Genomic DNA, 10,092 nt, shown 5'->3' on the forward strand with positions numbered 1-10,092 from the left:
CTTTCTTCAAACTATCTTCCAAGATAAGTTGTAGGTTCAGTATTGCCTTGCGTGTTCCTACATTTCCCCAAAATCCAAACTGATCTTCGCCGAGGTTGGCTTCTACCAGTTTTTCCATTCATCTGTAAATAATCTGTGTTAGTATTTTTGCAACCATGACTTATTAAACTGATAATTTGTAATATTCATCCCTGTCAGCATCTTCTTTCTTTGGAATTGGAATTATTACATTCTTCTTTAAGTATGACAGTATTTCCTTCATCTCGCATACCAGGTGGAATAGTTTTGACAGAGCTGGTGCTCCCAAGGATATCTGCAGCTCTGATAGAATATCATCTACTCTGTGTTTCAACTTCTCACTGTATTCCTATCTCATCTTAATCTACATCCTCTTCTCTTTCTATAATCCATACATATTATAAAAATGGATGTATGGATTTATGTGTGTGTGTGTGTATGTTCCACATCTTCTACTAAACAACTGGACTGATTTCAACCAGACATGGTGTATAAATACATGACTGACCGGCAACAATTGATGTGGGGCTAAGAAACACCTACCTATCGCAGTTCAGGAGATATGACGTCATGAACAATGAGATGCATGAAAAACTGCCACATCATGCATGATATTTAAATGTATCAGTTCTATGCTACTAACTGTTTCACAATAAGTTTCACAGATGGTACCACATTTCTCCTAAACGCACTTACAAAGCTATCTCATGATACCACATGTAAACACTGAGATGCGTGAAAGTGCTGCATTATGCATGACATTTAAATTTATTTCATCTTACTATTAACTCTGCTCACAACATATTTCACAGGCAGTATCCACATATGCCGTTGAAGGTTATTATTCACAGTGTTGTGAATGGCTGTGATGTGGGGTCTGAGTCGGGTACAGTCAAATGGGGGGTGCCCCAGGGATCAGTGTTGGGACCAGTCCTGTTCCTTATTTATATAAATGACACCCTCTAGTATTATGGGGAACTCCAAAATATTTCTGTTTGCTGATGACACAAGCTTGATAGTAAAATATGTTGTGTGCAAAACCCAACATTTTAATTTCACAGAATGGGCATATGATTAGTGAAACTGAACAATTAAATATCTAGGTATTCAGATAGATAGTAAACTGTTGCCCACATTCAGCATCTTGTTCAGAGACTTAATACTGCCATTTTTACTATTCAAACGGTATCTGAAGTAAGTGATTGTTCAACATGAAAATTAGTCTACATTGCTTATTTTCATTTGCTTACGTCATATGGTATTATATTATGGATATTTCTGGCTCAGAAACAGACAGTTTGGGCAATAAGTGGTGTACGTTTGTGAACCTCTTGTCGACCCATGTTCAGTTGTCTGGGTATTTTGACATTGGCCTCTCAATATATATATTTCTTGTCATTTCTTGTTAACAATATCAGCTTATTCCCAAGAATAATACGCAGCAGAAATCAAACCTGCATTTGGCTTGGACTTCCTTAACTCTTGTGCAGAAAGGTGTGCAGCGTACTGCTGCATCCATTTTTAGTAAGCTACGACAAGAATCCAAAAATCTTACCATTAATCCACATGCTTTCAAATTGAAACTGAAGAGTCTCCTCATGGGCCGGAACTTGATGTGTAAATAAAATAAAATACACACACGTATCATTGCATGACAAATAGTTCAAGGGATATGACATCATAAATTCTGAGATACATGAAAAAATGCCTCATCATATGTGAAGTTTTAATACATTTGTATTTTTTTTATTAAAACACTTGTACAGTTGAGTCAACTTAAGGAAATACCCGACACCTGGCAGTGCTTTTGTCAGCTTCCAATTGTGAAGAGCAAATGGCTGTAGGCAAAAATGAGAGTCATCTATAGAGCTATGAAGAGGCATTACTATAGACACATTTACAAAATCATACTGTAGTCACATGATGTAGCTGTATTTACATTTGTACAGTATGCATGTTTATTTGTATGAGTGGTTTTTAATTTGAAAGGTGCTTTCGTGAATACATTTTTCACACTTTACTACAAAAACAGCTTTTTTTTGTACTTTTTTCCTAATAGAAAATTGGGAAAATGAGTTCATGGGCAATGCTGGTTTTGTTACCTAGTGTTTCTATAAATTTATTTGCATATCTTCTTGCTTTGTCTATTATGAATCATGACTCACAATTTCCACAGTCAGCAAGTTCATGTGGAGCTTTATTTCTTTTTAGAATAATGTTCCAAAATTCTCTACAGACATGTTCTGCATACCATAGCATACTGCATCATGTTTGACAGAGGATACTTTCTATTGTACCACTTATTAAGGTTTTTTCCTTTTCCATTCACACATGGAGCAATAGAAAAATGACAGGTTAAATAGCTGTGCACACTGGGTAATTAGTCTAATCTCGTATTTGCGGTCTCTGTGGGAGGTACGGTAGAGGGCCGTAGTATATTCCTATATTCATCACAGGTAATGCTGTTTCTTTAAACATTTTAAGTATGGTAGTTGGTGTGTATTGCCAAGTGACTTTCAGTTCAGGTTGTTTGGCATTTCCATGACACTCTCCCATGTGCCAAACCAACTTGTCTAATCTTGTATTTGCCGTCTCTGCCAGAGTACATGTAGGGGGCCGTAGTATATTCCTATATTCGTCACAGGTAATGCTGTTTCGTTAAACATTTTAAGTATGGTAGTTGGTGTGTATTGTCAAGTGACTGCCAGTTCAGGTTGTTTGGCATTTCCGTGACACTCTCCCACATGCCAAACCAACTTGTCACCATCTGTGTTACCTTCCTTTGTATACATTCAGTATCCTTTGTTGGCCTTTTTTTGTGGGTCTCACACGTTTGAGCAATGTTCAATATCATGTTGTCCTCAGTGGTTTTAGTTCCAAATGAATCTTCTCCCCAGAACACAATCAATTAAGTCTTACTTTTAGAGACATCAGTATCATATTGTTTACAGCGTCAGTTCAGTGGTTGACAACTACCCTGTTCAGAGGAATTAGGGGAACACGTGAAATAATGTCTGGTACATTAAATATATTTTGATACAGGTGGTACCTGTGGTCTTATTGAATGTCTTGAGATCTTCACTTTTAATGTATAGAACAATTAAAATCATTTGCCTTCTGTCAGTTGTGTCGTGGATTACAGTGTCAGGTGACCCTTCAGGAGGAAGTGAGAACTGGTGTCCCAGTGTTTTCTAGTGAAGTACACATATGGCAGTTGTCATTTGTGGACATTTTACTCAGCAAAGCACGTACAATGTGACATCTTACTGCAGTGCAAGTTGCAATGGTGCTCTGTTTGATACAAAAAGGATGAGCTTTTGGTCATGTTGCTGCAAATGCCCATCCTCCTCGATGTGTCATCCACAGGTTGAAGACACGCTACAGGGAGACAGGTCAGTACACGGGACCAGTTGGACATAGTTGCCAATGCATTACAACCCTACACAAAGACAGATATCTGACCATCTCTGCACTGTGGCAGCATACGGCTACCGCCAGAGCACTGTAAGACAATCTCAGAGCGACCAACGGAGCCACTGTGTCCGAGCAGACTGTAATGAATAGGTTACAAGAGAGGACCGTATGACCCAGATGTCTTGTTGGAGTACCACGCTTGACACGACATCATGTTGCCGGCTAACCTCAGTTCTGCCATTCACAAGTGAACTGGCAACTTCGTCACTGGTGAAACGTGTTATTCGTAGCCGAGTCCAGATATCTTCTGATGAGAGATGATGGCCAGGAGACCTGTAGTGAGTGGTACCTCCCAAAGTCATCCAGGAAATTATCAGATTTCCAAGGTTCTGTGACGGTGTGGAAAGGCTTCAGTGCCGAAAGCCGTACGGATCTTATCATTGTCCATGATCACCTTACTGCTAGATAGTGCACTGAACAAATTCTGTTGCACCATGTGGTGGATGCTACATATGGTGCTGGTCCTCAATCCCATCTGATGCAAGTGCCTATGTGGTGGCTGTTAGAAGGTGATGTCTTCAGAAGCCTTGACAGTGAAGTAGCTGGTGGTGAGCACCTAACTAAGCCCCATCGTGCGAATGTGAGACACGCTCGACAGATGTATTCATCATCATCCTGTTCCACCACAGACTCTCAGAGTATTCTTATGGGCTCTCATTGAAAAATGTGAATGGCTGCCACAGGGTTACCTCTGTAGACTTCACGGAGCGTGCCACATTGGGACCAGGCAATGGTAAACACTTACAGAGGGCATACACGTTATTGAAGCTCTCGAAGTCCAATGGAAAGAAGGTGTCAAGATGAGTGCTTGTTTCCTCTTTGTTTTTAACATCTATTGGACGTTTCAGTTCTTTCTTATGTAAACGACTGACAATGTAAGGATGTTTTGCTGTGTACTTAATTTGTGAAAGATAAAGCTACATAATTTGATAACATATCCAGTCCCCAATTATTGCTCAATGGAGTATGGCAGTTGCCCAAAGTCATGTTCTCCTGCCTCTTTTGAGCAGTGTATATTTTTTCTGTTGGTGTATGAAACTACTGTCTGTATAAAGAAAAATACTTTTAAAATTTATCTTAATTTTTTTTTGGTATCTTTGTGTAAATGTTATGTTCGTTAGAGATAAAATGGTCACAGACACTTTCTGATGAAGGTAGTCTTCTTTTTGTATCAGCTGTATAGAATTTTCAGTACAGACCCTCAGCCATAGTGGCATCTTACTGTCACAGTAAACTTTTTGACGTAGCAAGTGATAAGTGTAACAATTTTGGTAGAAATTCCTTCAGATATTACAGAGATATTCTGATATTACCCACCTCTCCCCTGCACTCTCCCACAACTGTGGCTGAATCATCATCATGATTGTTACCAAGAAGTCTAGCGACCCCAAAAACTATGGATTTCATTATTGAATATTTGATGTCATGTCTTCTCACCTCACCCCTTCCCCTTGGGGTGGTTGGGGTATATCGTGATCATGATCATGATAATCATCATCATCATCATCATCGTCATCAGCATCATCATCATGACCCTCCTCCTCCTCCTTCTTAGAGCCATCCCATTGGAGGGGGTCTGCTTTTTGGCCAAATGCACGCCGTTTCTTAAAATCTAACACTTCTTGTGGATTTAGGCATCTTGACGTTAGATCTGTGTTTGTTTATAATTTATGTTTTCCACATTGTCTTTGGCCTTTGATAGTGAGATGATAGGCTGAGCCAATGACTAATGTAGGTGGTGCCCATATCAAGTGTCCATGCCACTGAAGTCTCCACTCTTGCATCTTTTTGTTGATGGAGCTACTCAGCCAGTTGTTGAATCATTGTATTGTTGACATGGTTGGAAAGGGATATGACTAATGATCCCCACAATATTTTCATACAAATAATGAGTTATGTATATTCAAAATGTGATTTAAATTGCTCCAGATGTTGCTGGTTAAGCTTCTATGTCGTCCCCAGCCTCATGATGCCTAGGTGCTTCTTCACCCTACAGAAGCGAACATGGGATGTTCACAACTCACCAACATTTCATTGTAATCAGATGAACAGTATAAAAATGCACAGGAAACTTACAAACAAATATTCATTTTTATATATTAGATTACTATACTTGTATTACAGTACTGTGCATCTACAAAGCCTCTCTGCACAGGCGAGCCTCGTGTGTCTCGCCTTGTGGGGTGCGTACAGTTGGCTGCATGTTAAGTCTCATCTGCGGGTGTTCCATGGTAGGGTGCGGGTAGTAGTGTTGTGTGTGCATTGTAGCTGTTAATTGTCGGCTAGTCCTTGTGTAAAAAAAAGCTGATTGTAGTGAGAATGCTTACTATTGGAGCATATTTAGTGGAAGAGGTTTTCTGTGCCGGAGGGAACTTTACAGAGCATACGAGGCGGCAATTTAGATTGCAATTTCCTGCTTTGAGGTGTCCGCATCGTGACACTGTACGTTATTTAATTCACAAATTCCAGACAAAAGGTTCAGTTCATGATGTCCTCGAAATGGTAGGCCCACAATTTTAATAGAACAGAAGCTTAATGACATTTTAGACATCACTTTGCGGAGCCTGAAAATATCAGTGAGGAGATTATCAGGCAGGCTAAAGTCTCTCGTATAACCGCAAATAAGGCTGTAACCAAAGGATTGGGAATGTATCCATATAAAATTACTGCTGTGCAACAGTTACATTGTATGGACCATGTGAAACAAATAGCTTATTGTGAATGATTTCAATGATTTGTTAACTAACATGGAGTTGGTGTTGTAGATCAAACCTTTTTGACTTACGAGGCACGATTTCACCTATCCGGCTTCATTAATTCCCAAAATTCACAGATTTGGTCATCATAAAATCCACATGCTTCAAGAGAAACATCATTGCATGCAGAGAAAATTGGAGTGCCGGTTGCCATAATGCGAGCACAAAATGTAGGGCCGATCTTTTTTGATACTACTGTCACTTTCAATGTCTATTGTTCCCAGATAATGTATCCATTTATCACTCTGCCGAATGAAAATGAGACCAGTCATTTTCCAACAATACAATGCTACTCCTCTTATGGCACACCAGTCTTTATGACTTCTATATGAATCTTTGGAGACAGAATAATTACAAAAGGTCTGTTGCCCATGCACTCACCAGATCTGTCTCTGCCTGACTATTTCCTTTGAGGTGTGACTAAAACATTTGTGTATGTAAATAACCCAAAAACAATAGATGAACTGAAGACAGCAGTAATCGATTATCTGCATTCGATTACAACTGAAACATTGGTAAGGGCATTTGCAAGTAAGTGCAAATGTGTTGGACTATGCCCTGAAGAAAGAGGAAAACATTTCCAGCACCTTCTGTGATGCTGGTGAGTTCAGTATATTTAACTGTGATTAATAAATTTCGTCGTTTTAATTGTAATAATATTGAATCCTGTCTCCCAACATAACTGCAGCCACTGGCAGTGAATCCGAAACCCTAGGTTATACAGCGATGTAAATGTGCTGCCAACATTACGCACCCCACAAGGCGAGACACGCTGAGCTCGCCACTTTGGAGAGACTTCGCGAATACACTGTAGTACACACTTTTTTTTTTTTAATTTAATTGCAGTGCTATTTCAATTAATTATGGAGAGATACTAATGATCTCCTGTTGTATGCTATATCTGACACAGACACTGCGAAGTTGTATTAAGCAGTGTAGTGTTATTTTATTGTTAATACAGACTAGAGAATAATTTCTACAAATTGCTTCTCTTTTGTTAATGTACACCTCCACTCTAGCTACATCCCTAAAGGTTCTCCTTCTCTCTGCAATCAGTGGAACACGGTGGGTGAGAGAATGAACACAATCCTCCCCATTTTTATTTTTCTGTTATTCTTATTAATCTTTCCTTCCTGAGGAAAAAGCCAAAAGTTTTGAAAATGAGATTAGTTTTTTGTACTTTTCTTGTGTGTCTACATGGAGCCATTTTATCTACCTGTAAGCTTTTAGGTCCATAAAAATAAGGTCAATTTTCTCAAGATGTTCCTGTTATTTCACCTATTCACAAGCTCTTTTTACAGGTCTGTGGGTGGCATCCGGGCATCACTATATAACGCGATCACCATGGATGAAGTAGAAGCCTTAATAAAGTACATGACTGACTTCCAGAAGGAGCATGCAAAAAAGTGAAAGCTGCTCGAGACAGCTGACTGATACTGTATGAAATGTGTGCACAATACCTTCTGATTCAATGCTGCAATATTTATATTTGAGATGGTGAAAGTTGCATCCAGATGTAACAAGGCAGCTAAAGACTCATTTACGAAGTAAACGTGTTTGTGACGACCCATTACTTCCCACTCTCTCTTATCCTTGAACCAAGTAACTGGTAATTTCAGCTCATTCCTTTGGCTTTGTACAAGACAAGTCCATCAAACTTTTGTATTTTTATTTGCATAGTTTGCAAGACAATAAAGAGAACATGTTACACTTATCTAGATTATTTCTGTTCATTTATCTCTGATTCCAACTGATAGTGGATAGCTAACACTTGTATTTTAGATGCAAGGGATGATCAAAAACTTTTGATTTGAGGGCACTGCTGCAACATATGCACTGCAATGTAGTGAGACTCCGTTGTGTATATATAAGCAGTGACATGAAGGCAAGGGGTGACACGAAGGCAAGGGATTAGTGTGCATTTGTGTCTTTGCAACGTGCATGCGGTAAATGTGGAAACATGAACTATGGCAATGTTATTCTTTTCTTGGCTGCTGAAGGACAACAACCTGTAGGCATCCATCAGAGAATGAAGAATGCGTGTGCAATTAAGGTTAAACTTCAGGGAAAACTACGACAAGGGGTGCTGCTGCTTCGTGACACCGTACGTCCCCATATCGCAAATGTCACAACACAGAAGGGACTTGAGCACTCGCCCTATAGTCCTGATCTCTCCCTGCACTATTATCGTGCCTTCAGTCCCTTAAAAAGCCTTGAAAGGAATATAATGCCTGTTGCATGAGGATGTGCAACAGGCAGCTACAGACTTCGTCACACAGCAGGACACATTGTTTTACCAACCTGGTATATCAGTGGGATGATTGCCTCAAAGGTCATGGTGATTTTGCCCGATTGGCATACCGAATCTGGACTGTAGGCATTCGAACAGCAACTTTTTGATTGCCCCTTATACTAAATTATCCATACGTTTGCACAAGCATTAATTTATTTATTCATTCTTTGGAGTGACTTTCCTGTTTCTGACTTGGAAATTAATTTACGCTATACACCACACTATGCAGCGACTGATGATTGGGTCTGTAAGAATGAATCAGTAGTCTACCATGGCAATTTTACTTGAGGAAACTGTAAATTATAAAATTTTAAATGGTGGCTATTGGTACTGGAAGGTAAGTATAACTTGCCATTCTATCCCTTTGTGAGAAATCAGTAGTCTGCCATATTATATTAATGTTTGTATAAATATTATTATTTATTGATTTTGGACAGTTGGGTTGAGGGGATGAGGGAGGATTGATAGGGAGTCCAACATGGTGACCTTAAGGATTGGTCCTCTCTGATTTCCTTCATATTTACAGGACCCAGAGTTCAGTTTCCTAAAGTAGCATGCCAAAACTGTCAAAAAAAAAAAAAAAAAAAAAAAAAAAAAAAAAAAAAAAAAAAAAAAAAAAAGGAAAAAAATCGCCTCTGAACATCAGAAGACTTTCAAGCACTGTTAAGTAGAAAACAATTTTAGTCTACTAAAAAATTCATTGGTACCTTAGTGTGTAATTGTACTGTGATGTGATCATTAACACATTATGCACAAAACCTGTTGGTCTCGGGCAGCAGCAGTTAGGTAGATGGCACCCGAGTAAAAATTCGTAGCGAATGCTGCTCTTCCTGCTGTCTGTATGCATGTACACTGTACGAGGAAGTGAGGAAGGTTCTGTGCATTGTGCTACCGTATTGTGTTAGAATTCGGAACTGCATGTAGTCCAAAAACAACACTTTGTATGCTGCCACTCTATGTAAGCTGTCGTACTGCTTTTGTCTGCAACCCGTATCTTTGCTGGCATGCTGCTCACGTTCTACATTATTTTATATGGCAAATTTCAATGACTGCAATATTTTCAACTGCCCTGGAAGAAGTAATCGAGGATTCTGGCTCAGAAAGAGATGTTGATCTTTCGTGAATGCATTTGTGCTGTATAAGGAGATGCGGAATAATGGTGAAAGAAAAATGTGCACTCTGTCCCAGTTGCTTGTACAGTTAGGGAATTCTTCTGCAGCACCAGGTGACATACATCAAGAGATTAATTTTTCTCCAGTTTTTGGACCAAGGAGACAATGTGCAAATGTTTGCCAAAAGGATACCACCTAATGAGAATAAATTGCAAACTTGTTTGCAAAGTGTGTTTGAAGAAAAAATCCTGAAAAGAAATGCCCTGGTGGTATCCAAATTATAATGTAGCTGTTAGTATGTTTGAGTGTTTCAAAACATACCACATTCAAACAACAATGGTGAGTACATGCTTTTTTTGTCTTTTTAATAAAAACGTGATGGATTAAAACATTATTACCTCTGCTAATTTTAATGTTTCACAGTAGGATTTTTAATAGA

General features: G+C 39.0%; 1 protein-coding gene across 1 annotated transcript in view; it reads left to right on the forward strand.

Annotated features, from left to right (window-relative positions):
* The window catches only part of LOC124718741 (phosphoserine aminotransferase), a 97,568-nt gene extending 89,606 nt beyond the window's left edge, over positions 1-7,962 (forward strand). The window contains exon 9 of the mRNA XM_047244356.1: positions 7,550-7,962. Coding sequence (XP_047100312.1) covers positions 7,550-7,658 — 109 coding nt within the window. The 3' untranslated portion in view covers positions 7,659-7,962. The remainder of the gene's footprint in view (positions 1-7,549) is intronic.
* Positions 7,963-10,092: the final 2,130 nt, after the last annotated feature.

This window comes from Schistocerca piceifrons, chromosome 10, assembly GCF_021461385.2.
Source record: "Schistocerca piceifrons isolate TAMUIC-IGC-003096 chromosome 10, iqSchPice1.1, whole genome shotgun sequence".
NCBI lineage: Eukaryota > Metazoa > Arthropoda > Insecta > Orthoptera > Acrididae > Schistocerca > Schistocerca piceifrons.